General features: G+C 39.1%; 2 protein-coding genes across 2 annotated transcripts; one reads left to right on the forward strand and one right to left on the reverse strand.

The window, feature by feature from the left end:
* Window positions 1–3,467: 3,467 nt before the first annotated feature.
* On the reverse strand, window positions 3,468–6,531 carry LOC107040207 (CDP-diacylglycerol--glycerol-3-phosphate 3-phosphatidyltransferase, mitochondrial). Its single transcript, XM_015260213.1, has 7 exons — window positions 6,363–6,531; window positions 6,072–6,279; window positions 5,868–5,990; window positions 5,475–5,752; window positions 5,134–5,408; window positions 4,007–4,441; window positions 3,468–3,739 (listed from the first exon to the last, which is right to left on the reverse strand). Exons 1-7 carry the CDS (start codon window positions 6,392–6,394, stop codon window positions 3,537–3,539), a joined length of 1,554 nt encoding a protein of 517 aa, XP_015115699.1. The 5' UTR covers window positions 6,395–6,531; the 3' UTR covers window positions 3,468–3,536.
* Window positions 6,532–11,197: 4,666 nt separating this feature from the next.
* Window positions 11,198–15,779, forward strand: LOC107043071 (feline leukemia virus subgroup C receptor-related protein 2). The gene is made up of 7 exons (XM_015264416.1): window positions 11,198–11,651; window positions 12,623–12,854; window positions 12,919–13,156; window positions 14,250–14,461; window positions 14,526–14,629; window positions 14,711–14,821; window positions 15,487–15,779. Exons 1-7 carry the CDS (start codon window positions 11,485–11,487, stop codon window positions 15,773–15,775), a joined length of 1,353 nt encoding a protein of 450 aa, XP_015119902.1. The 5' UTR covers window positions 11,198–11,484; the 3' UTR covers window positions 15,776–15,779.
* The last annotated feature ends 3,695 nt before the right edge of the window (window positions 15,780–19,474 follow it).

Below are 19,474 nucleotides of genomic sequence, written 5' to 3' on the forward strand. Positions count from 1 at the left end.
TGCGGTTTTCCACTTCCTACACCCTATACAGATGAATTAAATTAATTTTTTTGGGGACTTTCGTTTTTCGCGATTATCTCGGAAACTACTAGAGATAGAGCCTTAAAACCGATTGCATTCGATTCCTGAGGAAATTTGAGTTCCGCATAGGCAGATGGACGGCTCAGAATTGCGGTTTTCCACTTCCTACACCCTATACAGATGAATTAAATTAATTTTTTTGGGGACTTTCGTTTTTCGCGATTATCTCGGAAACTACTAGAGATAGAGCCTTAAAACCGATTGCATTCGATTCCTGAGGAAATTTGAGTTCCGCATAGGCAGATGGACGGCTCAGAATTGCGGTTTTCCACTTCCTACACCCTATACAGATGAATTAAATTAATTTTTTTGGGGACTTTCGTTTTTCGCGATTATCTCGGAAACTACTAGAGATAGAGCCTTAAAACCGATTGCATTCGATTCCTGAGGAAATTTGAGTTCCGCATAGGCAGATGGACGGCTCAGAATTGCGGTTTTCCACTTCCTACACCCTATACAGATGAATTAAATTAATTTTTTTGGGGACTTTCGTTTTTCGCGATTATCTCGGAAACTACTAGAGATAGAGCCTTAAAACCGATTGCATTCGATTCCTGAGGAAATTTGAGTTCCGCATAGGCAGATGGACGGCTCAGAATTGCGGTTTTCCACTTCCTACACCCTATACAGATGAATTAAATTAATTTTTTTGGGGACTTTCGTTTTTCGCGATTATCTCGGAAACTACTAGAGATAGAGCCTTAAAACCGATTGCATTCGATTCCTGAGGAAATTTGAGTTCCGCATAGGCAGATGGACGGCTCAGAATTGCGGTTTTCCACTTCCTACACCCTATACAGATGAATTAAATTAATTTTTTTGGGGACTTTCGTTTTTCGCGATTATCTCGGAAACTACTAGAGATAGAGCCTTAAAACCGATTGCATTCGATTCCTGAGGAAATTTGAGTTCCGCATAGGCAGATGGACGGCTCAGAATTGCGGTTTTCCACTTCCTACACCCTATACAGATGAATTAAATTAATTTTTTTGGGGACTTTCGTTTTTCGCGATTATCTCGGAAACTACTAGAGATAGAGCCTTAAAACCGATTGCATTCGATTCCTGAGGAAATTTGAGTTCCGCATAGGCAGATGGACGGCTCAGAATTGCGGTTTTCCACTTCCTACACCCTATACAGATGAATTAAATTAATTTTTTTGGGGACTTTCGTTTTTCGCGATTATCTCGGAAACTACTAGAGATAGAGCCTTAAAACCGATTGCATTCGATTCCTGAGGAAATTTGAGTTCCGCATAGGCAGATGGACGGCTCAGAATTGCGGTTTTCCACTTCCTACACCCTATACAGATGAATTAAATTAATTTTTTTGGGGACTTTCGTTTTTCGCGATTATCTCGGAAACTACTAGAGATAGAGCCTTAAAACCGATTGCATTCGATTCCTGAGGAAATTTGAGTTCCGCATAGGCAGATGGACGGCTCAGAATTGCGGTTTTCCACTTCCTACACCCTATACAGATGAATTAAATTAATTTTTTTGGGGACTTTCGTTTTTCGCGATTATCTCGGAAACTACTAGAGATAGAGCCTTAAAACCGATTGCATTCGATTCCTGAGGAAATTTGAGTTCCGCATAGGCAGATGGACGGCTCAGAATTGCGGTTTTCCACTTCCTACACCCTATACAGATGAATTAAATTAATTTTTTTGGGGACTTTCGTTTTTCGCGATTATCTCGGAAACTACTAGAGATAGAGCCTTAAAACCGATTGCATTCGATTCCTGAGGAAATTTGAGTTCCGCATAGGCAGATGGACGGCTCAGAATTGCGGTTTTCCACTTCCTACACCCTATACAGATGAATTAAATTAATTTTTTTGGGGACTTTCGTTTTTCGCGATTATCTCGGAAACTACTAGAGATAGAGCCTTAAAACCGATTGCATTCGATTCCTGAGGAAATTTGAGTTCCGCATAGGCAGATGGACGGCTCAGAATTGCGGTTTTCCACTTCCTACACCCTATACAGATGAATTAAATTAATTTTTTTGGGGACTTTCGTTTTTCGCGATTATCTCGGAAACTACTAGAGATAGAGCCTTAAAACCGATTGCATTCGATTCCTGAGGAAATTTGAGTTCCGCATAGGCAGATGGACGGCTCAGAATTGCGGTTTTCCACTTCCTACACCCTATACAGATGAATTAAATTAATTTTTTTGGGGACTTTCGTTTTTCGCGATTATCTCGGAAACTACTAGAGATAGAGCCTTAAAACCGATTGCATTCGATTCCTGAGGAAATTTGAGTTCCGCATAGGCAGATGGACGGCTCAGAATTGCGGTTTTCCACTTCCTACACCCTATACAGATGAATTAAATTAATTTTTTTGGGGACTTTCGTTTTTCGCGATTATCTCGGAAACTACTAGAGATAGAGCCTTAAAACCGATTGCATTCGATTCCTGAGGAAATTTGAGTTCCGCATAGGCAGATGGACGGCTCAGAATTGCGGTTTTCCACTTCCTACACCCTATACAGATGAATTAAATTAATTTTTTTGGGGACTTTCGTTTTTCGCGATTATCTCGGAAACTACTAGAGATAGAGCCTTAAAACCGATTGCATTCGATTCCTGAGGAAATTTGAGTTCCGCATAGGCAGATGGACGGCTCAGAATTGCGGTTTTCCACTTCCTACACCCTATACAGATGAATTAAATTAATTTTTTTGGGGACTTTCGTTTTTCGCGATTATCTCGGAAACTACTAGAGATAGAGCCTTAAAACCGATTGCATTCGATTCCTGAGGAAATTTGAGTTCCGCATAGGCAGATGGACGGCTCAGAATTGCGGTTTTCCACTTCCTACACCCTATACAGATGAATTAAATTAATTTTTTTGGGGACTTTCGTTTTTCGCGATTATCTCGGAAACTACTAGAGATAGAGCCTTAAAACCGATTGCATTCGATTCCTGAGGAAATTTGAGTTCCGCATAGGCAGATGGACGGCTCAGAATTGCGGTTTTCCACTTCCTACACCCTATACAGATGAATTAAATTAATTTTTTTGGGGACTTTCGTTTTTCGCGATTATCTCGGAAACTACTAGAGATAGAGCCTTAAAACCGATTGCATTCGATTCCTGAGGAAATTTGGGTTCCCATATGACTGAAGGCTGAAGCGCATGCGCGAGTAAGAGTGGCGGTCGCCTAGCGAGTGGGGGAGCTGGTTCGGACCGAGACCCGAGGTTACTTCTTTTGTGAGAGTCAGTATATTTCAGGGACACAGGACTTCCATGCCGCCTGATTGGCTGACACACGAAGCCCGCGTATTTATAAGCAGAGTGAAATTTACATGTTATTGGGATGAAAGAAAGGGGAAATTAGGAAATGTGGGATATGACTAATTGAATTAGCGTTCGTTCTCTCGTAACAGAGCATTTTATTCGTTTGGTTAGATGATAAAAATTGTCTAATGTTAGAATTCGTTTAGTTTAAAACCAGTAACGAAATAATGTCGCGACAGCACAAACCCAAGTGGGTGGAATTCTGTCACGTTGGTTGAATGTCTGATTGGTGGCTGGTTCAGAGTTCTTGTATAAACGATCGTGCTCTTGCTTCAGCGCCTCCTGGAGATTTTCATTTCGTGTTACTAGTGCTATTTGGCACTCGAGGTCTCGTTTGACTGATCTGTATCCTAAAATCATCCAATCATGCATTATTACGTTATGAATAAAGTTATTCTCCTTGGATGTTGGCCATTCTATTATAATCGATTCATTTGTCGAAGAAACATAATTTAATGATAAATAACAATAACAATGAAGAGTAATAATGCAAATGATAAAGTAATTAGAATCTTATTCTTTCTTTTCAATTATTTCGTTATTTTCTTAAAAGATAATTCAATTCTGGAAAACCTATCGGTGAGGAATTCATTGATAGTGAACGAATGTTCTCATACCGAAATTCGAAGATCCAACGAGAGTAAAGCAAGGTCTCTCATGATTTGGAAGAGTGTACCAAAGACCTTTGGCATGATACGTCCATCCGGGACGAATGTACTCTCTCAATTTTATCCGATGATCCAAACCATTCCTTTCAACTTCTTTGAAGAAAGTCTTCTCAATGAGTGTATATGCTGCTGGAATGCCTCCAGCTATCCCTTTCGCTCCGAAAAATCCATTGGCAGTGGGATGGGCTGTGAGAAGCTCACAAGTACCTTCGCAATCGCGAATCAAGGCATCTGTGTACTCTGAAGTTAAGTTTAAGTAACTCGTCGCTATTCTGAGGAGAGATCCTGGAGGGGCTGTTTTGAAGAGCCTCAATGTCACCTCACTATCCTGGCGAATGTTGAATAAGCCCATTTGAATTAGTGGAAAAACCCACGTATCTGAATCTGAAGGATAAGATGAAGCTTTTAAGAATGAGAATAGCGAATAAGTTGAGTTAATTCAACTGAATGACTGACGTTTGCTCAATACGTCTAAAAAAATGATGTGAGAGTTTTTGTGAAGATCTATATTATGAGGGAGGAAAGCTTATTTCGATGAAAGATTGATTGACTTACAAAACAAAATTGTTTGGCTACGAGTTTTGGCCCCTACCAATTATTTATAACAAATTGAATGCTTCAAGTTAAATGTACTGTGAAATAAGTTAATACTCCTTTCCAATATAATAAATTCCAAGCAAGGGATTTCTTCATTGCACTGCTGCCTAGTTCAACTTGTCGAACGCACATTTCCGATGCACGAAATCAATTTTTCATGAAAATTTTCATTAAACGAATCTAAAAAGCGAAAAAATTCTGACGAAAATCAGTGACATGGATTCTCTATTTCTACGAAGAATTGTTTTAATAATTCACGCATTGAAAGATATTTCTATTTGGCCGTGATCGGTTATTCAATATGTCTGGACCTAAGAAATCCATTGAAATGGTTATCAACCCTCTTTTTATAGCAAGAAATGACATCTCCCAAAACGTATCCATGTCGATTTCACCTTCTTCAAATTTCAGCGCATTAAAAAAAAATAAAGTCTGAGTGGACTGGTTATTCATTCCTGAAGCTAAGGGGTATTTCTCACCTGCAGACTTGGAGGCACTGCACTCTTCGATGGCAGTTGCACTTAACGACATAATTTTTTCATGCACAGTTTTATTGAACGTCTGCACTGAACCCTTCAGAGGATGATCTACTGATTCAGAGGTGTAGGACATGATATCCCCGGGCATCAGACGAAAACTGAACTCTGAAACTCTTCGGATTAACTCGTCGTAGAAGTCGCAGAGGTCTTTGCAGTCCTCAATGAGGAAATAACGATCCTGACGATTTGTGAAATAATCGTTACTGAGATTCGCCCTATGGAGAATATTTCATACATTATTGTTCCCATGGAACACGAAGAGAGAAGTCCCAACGACTCACCCACTGATGATCAGAGAATCATCGCAAATGTAGATCTTCATATGCTGGAGACCAATCAACTCATTGAATCGATGGGGTATGACTGCTTTGGAGATTCCTCGCAGTTGGGGCGTGTGATAAAAGAATAATTTACAATTGTCACCGGGGTTTCCATCGAACAGGGGAAGGAGCATTGTCCGAGAGTTGACTCTCCCTCGAGATCCTCTCATGTAATCCAAAAGGATATTGATCTTTATGTTCCCATTTGTGGAGTCCATCGAAGTCTTTATTGCTTTCACCTAGACCAAATTTTTTACCATGGACTGAATCGACTTTTTATACTGTAGTGAGTAAGAGCTCAAGGTATTGATGAGGATTATTGACATTGACGACACAATGCACATACGAACCTACCAAATCCCTTTCCAATTTTTGGGTACCCAAATAAAGGGATGCCAGTGTTATTCTCCTCTCAGCTCTCTTGCATCTCTCAAGTAAAGTTGAGTAGAATACCGATGGCTCATGGATTATCGTAATCTGTGGGATTGAGTGATTGTCAATTGAATTGATCAGATATTTTTTCGCATGTCATTTGGGGCTATAGTGAACAAATCACACCTTAGCAGCGTCGATTGGGAAAGCTGGGGCAACGTCATGCAACCAGTTGAAGGTTTCCATGATTTTCCACTTTACTCCCTTCAATTTGTCAGTCTCCTCTTCAAGAAGACTGTCAATATGATCCCTCGGATTGACAGTGTAGAATCGCCAGTCGGTCTCGTGGATTTGTGCGAACGAACACAGACTTTGACGAGATCGAAACGAACAACTGCATGTTTTTTGTAATTTTTTAATTAATTAGAGTTGATGAAGTAAACAATGACAGTTGTTCAATTATTTTATTCAACTTACCGGTTGAAAATGCAAATAATAGGACTCCGCATTAGTACTAGCGATTATATATGGCTGTCAGGAATTTTTTTTATCACGGTTGTCACTGGAAACTGTCAGCGCGAGTTCGGATCGAATTTGAGCAGGTGAAATAAAAATCCAGGTTATGACACTCATGAGAACCACACACGCACTGTCCACTCGGTGGGACAGGAAAACAGGAAACAAGTTCGCTCGAGTGCCTGAAGACGGCAGTCAGGTCGATTTACACTTCCCCTCATCACTTTCAATCTCCCGCCAACAGTAATTATTTCTATTGTAAGCGGGGGTCACCGGAGAAATTTAAATTTTATTTATAAAATGCAAAAAAAAATGCTGAAATATTTTTTTCTTATTTATTATTCCCTGAACAACCAATGTCCCGTTCTTTCAGTCATTAATGCGATAATTTGGACGTATTCAGCGATGCTTCATCTTATTCAATGCGAATTTCTACATATTCAATTGACAATAGTTACTAAAATTGAGAGAAAAATGATTATTCGTGGCGCTAACACCAAAAAGGAAATAAAAATAACTTTTTGCCGAATGCAAAAAAATATTCATCTTTTCCGGGTTGACGGATGTTATGATACAAACACGTGAAAGTTTTCTGGTTTTGTCCGCTTGAAGACGCACTTTCCTAAATCAAATAATCGATTTTATTCATTAATACATTCCTCAATTCGAGGAAACAGATCAATTTTTTTCATTTCATATATGTCTTTTCAATGTTTAAAAAAAGATCAATATATCAGCAGAAAAAATTTGGCATACCTATGCGAATCATGAATGTTCTTCACTTGTCATCACTCTTTTCCCACTTATCAATTCAAATACTCACACCTTCGCCAGAAAATATTAATTCATTCACGATATCAATTTATTCCAACTAATTACAAAGCTACTGGCGTCGAGCGTTTTTGTTATACGTCGGAGTCTGTAAAACTGTCGAACATACGTTTAGTTCCATGAGGCTAAAAAATTGAAATTCAATTAAAAATTCCTTTACGTTCACTGAAAATTCACTTTACGTTCTACGAAAAATAGTCAATATGAGAATTTTACAATTTATAATATGCTTTCATTCGGAAAAAAAAGAGTGTAAGAAAACTCATTGCATTTCAAACTCAAGAGCAGCTCAATGAGAAGGAATGGGATGATTTTCTTTCCACAATTTGGGTCTGAGTTGTGAATATTCGAGAAGTCAAGTGTCCATACCGCTCAAACGTTCCCGATTCTTTCCTTGAAAAAAAAACCCCTAAAGTTAGAATTCCAACCCTCACATCGCTCTTGTTATCCAAACGGAGAGAATATAAAATTGAAAATTACGCCGTGAACATAGTAATCGAGGACCGCATACCGAAACAACTTTAAAATTTGATTTATCGGAACCGAATTTTAAATCGTGTCAAATTAAATTTTACGTTTATTCTACCACTTTCCACAATTTTTACTATGTTACCAATATTCCACAGTAAATTTTGAGTGTGGCGGGTATGATTCTCGATTGCACAGTAAAAAATAATTTTGTTTTCCGTGCAGTCCACGAAAGTCATAATTATTAAGAGCTGCCTCCAAAATTAATAACGATGGAAACGAGACCATTCTGAAATCCAACACACGCAAGGACTACCATTCCCTCTTAATTGGCACACGTTCGAAGAACGAAATTTCGACAACCACGCGTCCTCATATGGCTATTTTTTCATTAGAAATGAAATAACAAAGACTCAAGCATTAAACTTCGCCCTCTTCCCGCAGTTGAAAATTTAATTAGGAACCCCTGTTTTACAATCCAAAAAAGGAAGAAAAATCATTCCAGCTTGAGGAAGAAAAGTACAATACCTACTTCACGTGTATGCTGCCTGAAAATGCTCTACATTGCCGGTACAATTCGCAGTCGGTACTCGGCTGTCGTCTGTAGAACATTTCCACTTCATGAACTGCAACCTGCATATCCATCGTGTAATGACAACAATGAATCACCATCAACTTTGGCCCTAAAAAACTTCTCCAACTTCACTAAATTTCAAGACCCTTCAACATGCAAAAGCCATGAAAGTACTTCCCCTTCAGAATTCCCCGAGTCCCTGGAAAATTTCGGAATATACCGAGAAATTCATAATGGCCGTAGTAACCATTAAAAATTCAATCACAAAGTATCTTTCCGCACTAACTTGGAATTAATGTAATGAAGTTTCTCCGCGCGTCCTCTGAATAAACACTTCTCCAGGTGCTTTTAAAACTTTATGGTCTCATCACACACTCCCACAAGTCTTTGAAACTGAGTTCCCGATTACTCATTCGTGATACCCCATCGTTATACCAAGTGCAGTAATATAGTGAAAAGCCAGGGGCAAGAGTTATACAATAAGACGGAGGGTTGTAGTGAAAGAGGGGTTACTTGCTCACTTTGCTTGATATGTTATAGTCGCGAATGCATAGTGTGCGACGAGGCTTTCAAGGTGGATTAATTCTGAGTTACCTGGATCCCCGATGTAATCCGTCGGGCCGTCGTGTTTGGCCAAGCTGCAGAGAGTCCCACGCTCGCTTACAATTCCAACACCAATCCGCATGTCTCTGAACACTCACTTAAATGAAAATCCTCCAATTAAATCAATTAAATGGACCAAGAGTTCTCTCTCCCACCCGCTGAAAAACAGTCCAATAACGAAAAAACAAAACCCATCGATGCCGAGTTTCAGAAGCTACGCATAATGAAAATGGACACGAAATGAGTCCAGAGATTGCAGTACATATGCAACGGTAGAGTTACAGGAACATTGGTGGTTGTCAAGCGTCGCTCATTGGGACGTGCAATTTAATTACGTCCGGCTGACAATGAGATTCCGTTGAACTACGCGCTAGAGGATATACATAGTCATAGTAACGTACGATACATCAGAGACAGCAAAGGGGACAGCCAAACGCTGAACACTACTAAACAGTTCAGAGTCAGTGGCAAATGCTGGGTGTATATAAGCTTTCCAACATTTGCCAAATCAGCCTATATCGTAACCACCTACCATCTGGTGGCTCTAGGTTTACTCCATAATAAATTTTCCCGCCGCACCGTGCATACATAGCAGCCAGAGGAAACCGTAGAGTCAGGTGGGATAGGGCAGGGTGGCTGGCAGGGTAGGAAGGGCAAAGTAACAAAGGGAGGGTTGATGCTTTTGTAACATATGTATATGAACAATTTTCATCTGTCCTACTCGTATATCTGTGTTGCTGCAGCACGATCACGCTTCTGACCGGGTGCGTGCTTTTCTCGGTGAGGGGGTGAGGGCGGGGGACACCTCACGCTCTCATCAATGGCGCATGTCGAATGGCAATTACCATTGCTGCCAACTCCTCCCTATTCTCTCTGCCCCTCTCGCGCAACCCTTCCGCAGCACCAAACCAGAGTTGTTCAAGAGAGCAGAACAAATCGATCACTACAATATCCACCTGACATCCTACTCTTTGTTTACCTCTTTTTTTAATATTGTTTTGTATTCTTTATCGTATTGTCAAATGCATTCTCCTCTGGACCATTCTTGTTTTTTTTTTCGCTTTTCTCGTTCTTTTCATCACTGTACAAGTTTTTATTTCTACGTCTTGCACATAGATGCTTCCTTTGACCATCTCCAACTACGACTCGCCGTGTCTCCAGCGATTGGACAGGGTCCAATAGAATTTAATAAACCTAAGTGCGCTGAGGCATCAAAAGGAGACGTGTAAAAAACATGTAGTGTTTTGCTGCTCTTTATCTATTTCCCTCTCGGGAATCGCAGATGTCTCTCTCATTCGCTTTCACCTGGGGCGTCATAATGGTACCGCTCGAGACGAAAGCATAATCGTTAGTCGACAAGTATTATTTATTATTGTCCCTGTTTACTACTGGGAAATTAATCCATGAAATTTCACATGAAAAATCTTGATGGTTTTAACAACGACTCATCCTTGTGAAATTTCTATATAGTTCTTTATTGAAAGATCAGTCAAATTCCGGAGTCTTCAGTGGAATTGCAATTTTACAATCCATTGAAAATTCAAATCAATGGGTTGGATGTTTGATTTTCACAGCAAGTTGGGGAACATTTTAAAAAATTTTCGTCTGAATTTTCCATGTCAAATCCCAGAAATTTTTATCACGTTCAATTTCTACCGAAATTTCAGGACATATTGTCATTGAAAAATCAAATATTCCATTTATTTTCTGTTGGAATGATTCGAAAATCAATAAAATTCTTGATTTTTCAGTTCAATTATTCCACGAAAATTCAAAAAAATTAGGAGAATTCAGGAAAAAATGGTAAATTCATAGTACTTTTTGTCTCTGCATTTCAGTACTCTGTGGTACTGTTACTGGAAAGCAGAAACTTTTCTCTCCGTGATCTTAAATTAAATGCAAATTCACAACATTAAGAATTCAAATGCATCTATTGTTGAAACCGTTCTCGGGGCAATTTGAGGGGATTAAAATCTATGAATCTCATTTGTTAGATACATATTTTTTCTTCGTTTCAATGGATTTAGAATAATCGTACAGCAAATTGATACATCCTATCGCATTTTGTGTGAGCACATTCGCAGCGTAGGATTCCACACGTTTCCACTGGAAAACAAATATCCAACACATCCATATTGATAAGTATCACGTTCTCACAATTCTGCACCAACAATTACAGATTCTCCCACAAATATGTAAAGTTTGTATTACGATATCCCACTATGTCGCGCCAGAGATAACACAGAATTAAATTGAACCTAGGTTTGGATATCGTGGCTCTTTCCATTTCATTTTCTCAAGTCCTTCCAACAGCTCCAATCGTAAATAATTAAATTATTCGCATTAATCCATTAAATATATCAATCCAGTGCCCATGGTAGATCCCATTCCATAGCAGTTTTTTCACGGTGAGATACTGCAAGCGATAAGAAATTCCCTCGGAGAGTTAGGGGTTTGTTTTTGATATAATCCGACGCGAAGTTTGACTGCAAAATTTCCCACCTGAACAAGTTTCCATCGGGCCCTGCAGGGATTCAAACATTGAAAGTGAATAAATTCATCAAATATTTTCCTGGATTCGAAGAATTTCCGATTTCCAATAATCAAATGACCAATATGGGAATTGAAAAATCGCCAGAGGAGAAAAATATCTCGAAGATGGAAATCAAAGACTCAAAATGGAGGTGGGTTTTAATGGCGGTGTACATCTTCTACTGTGGAATAAGTGCATTTCAGTGGGTGGAGTATTCCATTGTCGCAAACATTATAGTAAGGTGATTTGATTTGCAGGGAGAAAAAAAGTTGGAGATAAATTACCAAACAAATCGAGTAATCGTGACGGGAATTCATTTCCCGGTATTTTTTACTCTGTATCCGGTGAAAAAAATGCGGGACGAATAATTAATTCTTCCGTGCTGACTCCGGAAAATTTCATAAATGTAAGGGTAATTTTCCTGAAACTGTGAAATTTACCCGGAATTCTATAAAAAAATTATGCCAGGGAACGTGATCAAGTACTCAATGTGTAGAGATTTTTGTGTAACGGTGAGAGATTATTTTTTTCTGAACGAGGTATGGTGAAGTTTCACTTTCATCCGTCCCCCAGTCCGCACGTTCGCATCGGTGCCAGAATAATATATTCACTGTTAGAAAATGAATCTTGAAATTTTTAACAGCGACAGAGTTACATGAAATTTGTTCTTCATTGACGGACCGGATAATTACTTGAATATTCAAGGGATTCTCAATTTCCAGGTCCATGACACACTCAAAAATATTGAAAATTTAATTGCATCTGATGTTTAATTTTCACAATGAGCTTGGAAATTCAAGCTTTCCTTGAAGTATCAATGATCGATGAACACAAAAACCCCTATTTTTTCAAACTTTCGAGAAAAATGAGAAATTTCATGAACGATTTCACGTTAAATGAAATTCAAACTTACAACCGCGAGAATTCTGATGACATTGAGACTGAAATTGCAAGAAATTTCCAACAGTGTGTGTTACCAGTGCGTAAAGTTTCACTTTTTCGCACGCACGTGTCGAAATTCATTTCCTATTTTTTGCAGGGGTGCATTGTATTTTTAAAGTGCTTAATTTTGAAACCACACACTTTAGTGTTTGGTTCTTCCAACAGTGTAATTGTTCTTCAACTTTTTTTCCGTGTAGTCTTTAACATCAGCTCTTCAGGATGGATGTTCAGGTATTCAGGATGATTTCAGTAATTGAATACTGTTGCTAGGTATTACAATGTGACAGTGGAGAAGGTAGATTATACTGCGATGGCATACATGCTCTTCCCTATACCTTTAGTAATTCCGGGCTCTCACCTAGCTGAATGCATCGGTTTGAGGTGGACCAACATTGTTGGCAGCGGTCTAATCTGCCTCGGTTCGTGCATTAAAGTGTTCTCGGTACATTCCGATCGATTCCTGGTGACACTCATTGGCCAATCGTTTTTAGCTACTAGTCAGGTATTTATCATGATGTCTAGGCGGATGAGCTGACATCAATTAATTGTATGAATGTTTCACTCAGGTTGTAATTCTGACTATTCCCGGACGCCTCGGCGCGCTGTGGTTTCCACTGAGACAGATATCCACAGCTACATCGTTGGCTGTGTTTGGAGCCCAACTTGGTATTGCTTCGGGATTTTTCTTGACCCCATTATGTATTAGGAATCATGAAAATGTTGAGAATATTGGGGAAGATCTCTCGCGGTTATTCTGGGTAATGGCTGCTCTCTCCACTGTAGCTTTTCTACTTGTTCTTATCTGTAAGTACTCAAGATGTCTCTACATGGAGAAAAAAGTTGACCAAAAATGACCGAAAAAGTCCAAAATTCAACCTGAATTGCATGAAAAAATCACGCCAGCAAATGTAAATGATGACTCAGTGCATATGAATTTTTTTGTAACGGTGATCGATTTTTTTTCCGGACACTGTACAGTAGGTTTTCGCTTTCGGCTATTCGCATGTCGTTTGCATCGTTGTAATAAAAAACTGTATAGACGTGGAGAATTTTCATGTACAGAGAAACGTAATTTTCGCTTCCACACGTCACGTGGAAGCTTTGTGATAGTTGATTTTGATGATCTTATAATCTCGCCTGGAACTGCTGTACAATGTTATGAAACGTGAACAAGATTTTTAAAAAAATGTGTGTATGCACGTCCGCATTTATATGCGCATTTTTTATAAATTTTTTATAAATCTTCACAAAAAAGAGTAAAGTTGGAGCTAAAGACAGGAAATATCGTTAAGTAATTGCTGTTTCAGCTCAATCGGTTAAGTAGTAGTAGTAAAAATATTTCTTGCCATAATATCTACCAAATCAAATTACAATTTCTCCACGTAACTAAAGACAGCTTATTCCTTAATAGAGTATTTTTCGTTGATTTACCCTTCGCTCCGCAATTACTTTTTGGGCAGCGAAGTTTGCCGCGGTTTTCCAGATAATATTGCCTCAACTTTTTTCATTGTGAATCGAGAAAAATGTAGTGAAAATTATTCTGAAATGTGCGGCGAACAAGTAAGTGCGTTTTCGAAACTCAGTTTCATTCAAAATTCTCCTATGTATGTTATTAATCTGAAATACATGTAGAATAATGTGTACGGAGAAAAAAATTCCAGAAGAATAGTAAATAAATTACCGTAAATTCAGGTGTCAGCACTCTACCGTGCGCCACAGTAAGTTTTCTTGTATTTTTTTCTCCGTTTAAGTCTATTTCTCTGAAACTTCAGTTTTTGTTGAACTTTCAATTCTACCGGAAACCGACGCTCAAGTTGAGTTCACTCATGAGGTTCACAACTCGGCTGAATATAATCAGCAATTCATTATAATATTTTCTCCAACCACTTAAAAATAGTATTCAAAGATGAGCCGAAGTATCCACCGAGTGAAACACGCGCACTCCAGAAGCAGAAACGCGAAGAGGCAGAAATGACACTGAAAGAACCAATTAAAAGGCTAATGAAGAATCAAAGTTACCTAATACTGTGTAATTCATACGGATTGGGAATTGGGGTGTTAAATGCTCTCAGCACTATGTTGAATCAAATAGTGTTGGCCCACTTCGAGGTAATTCATCAGTTGTTGATTACATTGACTACTCGACTATCTCTCACGATTATTGTGATTTCAGGATGGTCAAGAATTCGCTGGTAGATTGGGGCTCGGTATTATTGTAATGGGAATGTTCGGCTCTGTTGCATTTGGCGTTATTCTCGATAAAACACAAAAGTTCAAGTATGCCTGCCGTTACTTTAGATATCAATAATATTATTTCAAGTCCCCGTGTGATATTTTACACGTCGATAATTTCCGCAGGGCAACAACGGTGACAGTTTATTTTTTGACTTTATGCGGACAGGTATTTTTTGCTCTTTCAATGTGGCTTGAGAGTATTCCATTAGCCTACGTAGCAGCCTGTTTCTTGGGGTGAGTTCATTGAATCCATTTTCGTCTTGATCAATTGCAATCTTCAGAAAATCAGACCTTTCATATTCAATGAATTAATTTAGAATTGCGAGAATTGCTCCCGAGCTTCCGTAACCGAATATATCACTCCAGTTCAGAATTATTAAATGTTATATTCCATAATTCAATCATTTTCCCCAGCGATTTTATAATTCATGAATTCCCTTCCTCTATCTCATGACAGTCTCTCGTTATAGTGCCATTCGTGTTTGATGAAGAAAATTAAATTAATTTCTCGAGGCGAAGCCGAGGCACATACTATTTTTCTTCATAACTGCACGGTAAAGTTTGATTCTTCTTCGTAAATGAAGGTAGGAACGTGACTTACGTCATTCCGAGCCTCGTCGAAAACAACAGGAATCCGAGGAATGAAAATCGGACTTTCCGTGCAGATATGACGACGGTATACTTCTAACCTAGGGAGGTAAAATAAAAGAGTCGTGCCCATGTGCGGAATGAGGGTCTTTTATTTTACCTCCCGTGGTTAGAACCGTATTTTTCGCCTTGGCGTAGGACGCCAAGCCAGATTTTCCTCTCGCAAAGCGGGAAATGACACGAATTTTCACTTTTTCCCTGAATTTTTCTGATTTTTCCAAATTTTCACTTCCTATTTTTCAATTTTTTAGCTTCTTCATCTCAGGCTATCTAGCTCTGGGTTATGAAATGTGCGCCGAGTACACCTACCCCGAGTCCGAGTCACTGGCCACTGGAATTTTAAACATAGGAAACAATTTATACGGAATAATTCTGGTCCTGATTTGCAGCAGACTCAAGGAATATCACGGCGATATTGCTGTACACATTTGTCTGTGTTCATCCCTTCTAGTCGGCTTCATCATGACAGTCTTCACCAAGGATGAACAGAGACGTCAGGATGCCAGAAGAAACAACCTGTACACCGGTGTGGCCCACTAATGATGGTGTACCTCGGGTACAGTGGACGATATAATCCATTCAATTGTCTCGAAAATTTGTCCCGTATTATTCAATTTAATTTAATGCAATTATATAACGTGGAACAAAATGCCATAGCTCTCGTTAGTCAAAGTAATTTATTGCGGCGTGTTAGAGGGTATATTCCTGATAACAGAGAACGGATGCCCCGAAGAAAGGGATGTTGGAATATAGAGGAAGCTTCTACTCTTGGTAACCATAAGTCATATTTATGCGGCGATGCGGATGACAGTCTCATTCATTTTCCACACTGCACCAGATGTATATACATATATATTTAAATATGTGTACACACACATTGGAGATATATGTGCAAGTATGTCCGAGTGGATTTCGACTGAAATCTGTGCGCCCTTTTGTTGGGTTACAAACCAATATTTCTTCCTTCTATACGTATGGTCCACTCCTCATGGATGAAGTTTGCATTAGTACCACATTTTTATGTATTCGGAGTGAAAAAAAAGTAATTCATCGTGTCGAATCGTGTGACACCTCCCAACGGATTTCCTCTGGCATTCATAATAGAGGTGGTGGGGGTGAGGGGAGGGGGAGGAAAAAAGAAGAGAAGATTGAACCTATTCACTGCCACGTATCGAAGAAAGGATTGCACTTGAGAGGTAGAAACGCCGATGAAAAGTGCGCTCTTTCGCTTCACCTGTCCAATCGTCTTTACCACTGCTTGCCACCCGTGACTGTCCATAAATCCATAAATTTTCAGCTGAAGCTATTCCCGCAACCTACCAAAATCAATTTTCATATCCGTCATTTTTTCACCCTTATTTCTTCTCTTCTTCTCCTCATGTAACCATGAATTTCCCCTCACCGTCGCCCCTCTTGCGCCCTTTCCACATTTTCGATATATTCCTCGGGGGTATTCAATTTCACGTCGATTTCATTTCTCTGTTGCAGATGGAATTATTCAATATTGAACTTTCTCTCCGCTAGCAAATGATAATTGTCAAATGAGAGGCTTAACGGGGAGGGTGATTTACCATGAGATGGATGAATTGACCTGAGGAGGGAGTGGAGATTAAATGGGAGGTAAAATTGTGAGTAAGAACGGAATGAAATTATGCGCTTGCGTGCGACAAGCAATCTCATGCCGGAAATGTCAACGGTGAACGGTATTACCGGGGGAAGAAAATTGAAGTGGAACAAGGGTACTGAGTTTATCCGCTGGGGTAAATACACAAAAATCGTAAAGAAATATTTACGGATTTTAATCTCGGGTTTGATCGGTGTCGTCAATGTTATCATGGTGATTTCACGGGACTTTTTTAGGAAACGTTTCTGAAGGCATGGTTGTTGGTGTGTGTGTGTGTGTGTGTGGGAGCGTGCGTACGCATATATGTGAGTGAAATTTTATCCAATGATATAACTTTTGTCTTCAATCAATGCGTCTTCATGTAATAAGTTAGGACTGATTAGATGATTTCGCATAAAATGGGAAAAAGTTGGCTCTACCCATAATGTGTCACACCCACTTGAATCCGCCCGTAATGGGAGCGAGCGAAGCGAGCGAGTACCAACCCATTCGGATTTTTCAAACGTCTATTGTCTGCGCAAAGTTAATTACAGAATTAATCGGTTGAATTGGCTGCGTACGGATGGGATCGATGTTGAGATAACTAATCTCCGGGTGTGGTATCGCTTGGAGGCTGGAACAATAAACCATTTCTAGTTGGCGCGTATCATTATTATCACTATTATCGTCAGCGGAGCTGTAGGACGTAATTTATCGTGTGTAGTAGTTTACTGGCATGTTTAGTTCCTCTCACTCACATCGGGGGATTGTAGGGGGCACATCACCGAAACGCGTGTGCCTCCTTCATCTGCATTGTTCACGCCACCGGAAATTGTATGCATTGCACTGAATTCACTGGGTAAACCTATCCATCTTCTGTTGCCTTCAATATTCCATCAAATGTCCGCTCCACGGATATTGTTCTTGTCGATGGCATCATATCATTTCTCATTAAACTTTTGATTAGAATATAATTGACATCGGTGGGCCACATATATCCCACCAAGGTATTGGTTATTATAGTGGCATTCGTCTCAAGTAGATATAAATCAAACCAGATATTCAAAGGGATAGTGGAGAAATAAGCTCAGCGCATCGATTACATTGCCATAGTGCGACGTTTCGCTACATATTTTAGCTTCATCAGGCTCTTGACGCAATCAATGAAAGTCCCAAACGCTAACAATACACTGAGAGAAATTTCAATGATAATTTCAACTATAAGGGAATTGTCAAAAAATATTAGTTACGGTAACAATAAACATTGTCGATTCAACGTTACATTAACGTGAAAATTACATCATAATGTTGATGACACTATTTGACGTAGTAAATCGAACGATGAATCCCAGTTTAATCTACACAGTTTATTGTTACTGTAAATATAATGTCTTTGACAATTCCCTTATAGTTAAAATTACCATTGAAATTTTTCTCAGTGTACTGCAGAGGTATCCATCCGCAGTAAAAAACTCGTGTTAACATCACAATTCGAATATAAAAACGATGACAATGCGATGACTGCTTGCTCTGACAGTTGCCGTTCCTTTGAACATCTGGTTTGATTAGGTATTATCTTGAAAAGGTATATTAGAGAGGTAATATCTGACCCAGCCTTCAGCCTTGTCTTATTCAAGCAGATGGGTACAACGAAGAAACTATTTCTGAGATCTGGGGAGAATTTGAATATTCATTGACACACGTCTCTCTCCTTATAAATATTAATGGCAAACTACACCAAGATTTTTATCCTTGGATGCACATAATGGTATTAATTAAGTCTACCTAATGAACCAAAGTTCAAACCTCTTGATGGTGGTGAAAATTCTTATAAGTTTTCATATTTTTTTCAATTTTTAATTCAACGTCTCTCCTCTGATTCTCGTGTCAATTGACCCTGCGGAATATGAGAGAATTGAAAAAAAAATGATCATGGGGGGAGACGGGCGGTGGAAAAAACGTAGGGTAAAAAAGTGTCACCACTTCTCCTAGACTGCCAATGCAATTACGTAAATGCAGCCGCTGGTTGGGGCAGTTGGTCTCGTGCGTTGAGTGCTTCCACTTGTCGCGAAATCCCTCCCGTATATACACCTATGTTCAGCTGCAATGTATTTACTGTGTATGTGTGTCTGTGGATGTATGTATGTAGAATACCACCCCTCTTTCAATGAAACTTGCCTGGCTTGGAAACTTGATTAATATTTCTCGTTCGCATCGTTTGTGGTGTTGAAAATGAAATGGAAAAAAAGAAAGTCAATTCATAAATAAATAGGAGGAAAATACGGGTAAACTGGGAGAGGAAGAAAATGGCTGGTGTGAGGGGTTAAGAAATGCTTGATACAGATATTTTAATTGAATCGATATTCTCCATGGCATTTTTCACTATTGGCTGCAGATTCTTGATTTCTCGTTATTTTTCAAAATAAAAAAATTTGTTTTCACTAAATTAATTTCTTGTGACAAATATCTCATCTCTTAAGGATGAGTCGTTTGGATAAGAATTCTGCAATTCTGTAATGAGTCAGACAATGTAAAAATTGGGTGAAGCATATGAATGAATATGAACATTTCACGATAAAGTGAGATTTTCATGCCTGAAAAAATCGTTTTTCACTCAAGAATTTATTTATGTGATA

Source organism: Diachasma alloeum, unplaced genomic scaffold (genome assembly GCF_001412515.2).
Source record: "Diachasma alloeum isolate Michigan unplaced genomic scaffold, Dall2.0 Dall_scaffold_00176, whole genome shotgun sequence".
Classification (NCBI taxonomy): Eukaryota; Metazoa; Arthropoda; class Insecta; order Hymenoptera; family Braconidae; genus Diachasma; species Diachasma alloeum.

Bases quoted from the DNA above. Each gene is read 5' to 3' on its own strand.
- LOC107043071 (XM_015264416.1), top strand. From the start codon at position 11,485: ATGACCAATATGGGAATTGAAAAATCGCCAGAGGAGAAAAATATCTCG. The intron at 11,652-12,622 runs GTGATTTGATTT...TACTGTTGCTAG, and splicing joins GTCGCAAACATTATAGTAAG to GTATTACAATGTGACAGTGG. The intron at 13,157-14,249 runs GTAAGTACTCAA...ACTTAAAAATAG, and splicing joins TTTTCTACTTGTTCTTATCT to TATTCAAAGATGAGCCGAAG.
- LOC107040207 (XM_015260213.1), bottom strand. From the start codon at position 6,394: ATGCGGAGTCCTATTATTTGCATTTTCAACCG. The intron at 4,442-5,133 runs GTGAGAAATACC...CTTATCCTTCAG, and splicing joins CAGTGCCTCCAAGTCTGCAG to ATTCAGATACGTGGGTTTTT. The intron at 3,740-4,006 runs GTATGAGAACAT...GGATGATTTTAG, and splicing joins CGTTGGATCTTCGAATTTCG to GATACAGATCAGTCAAACGA.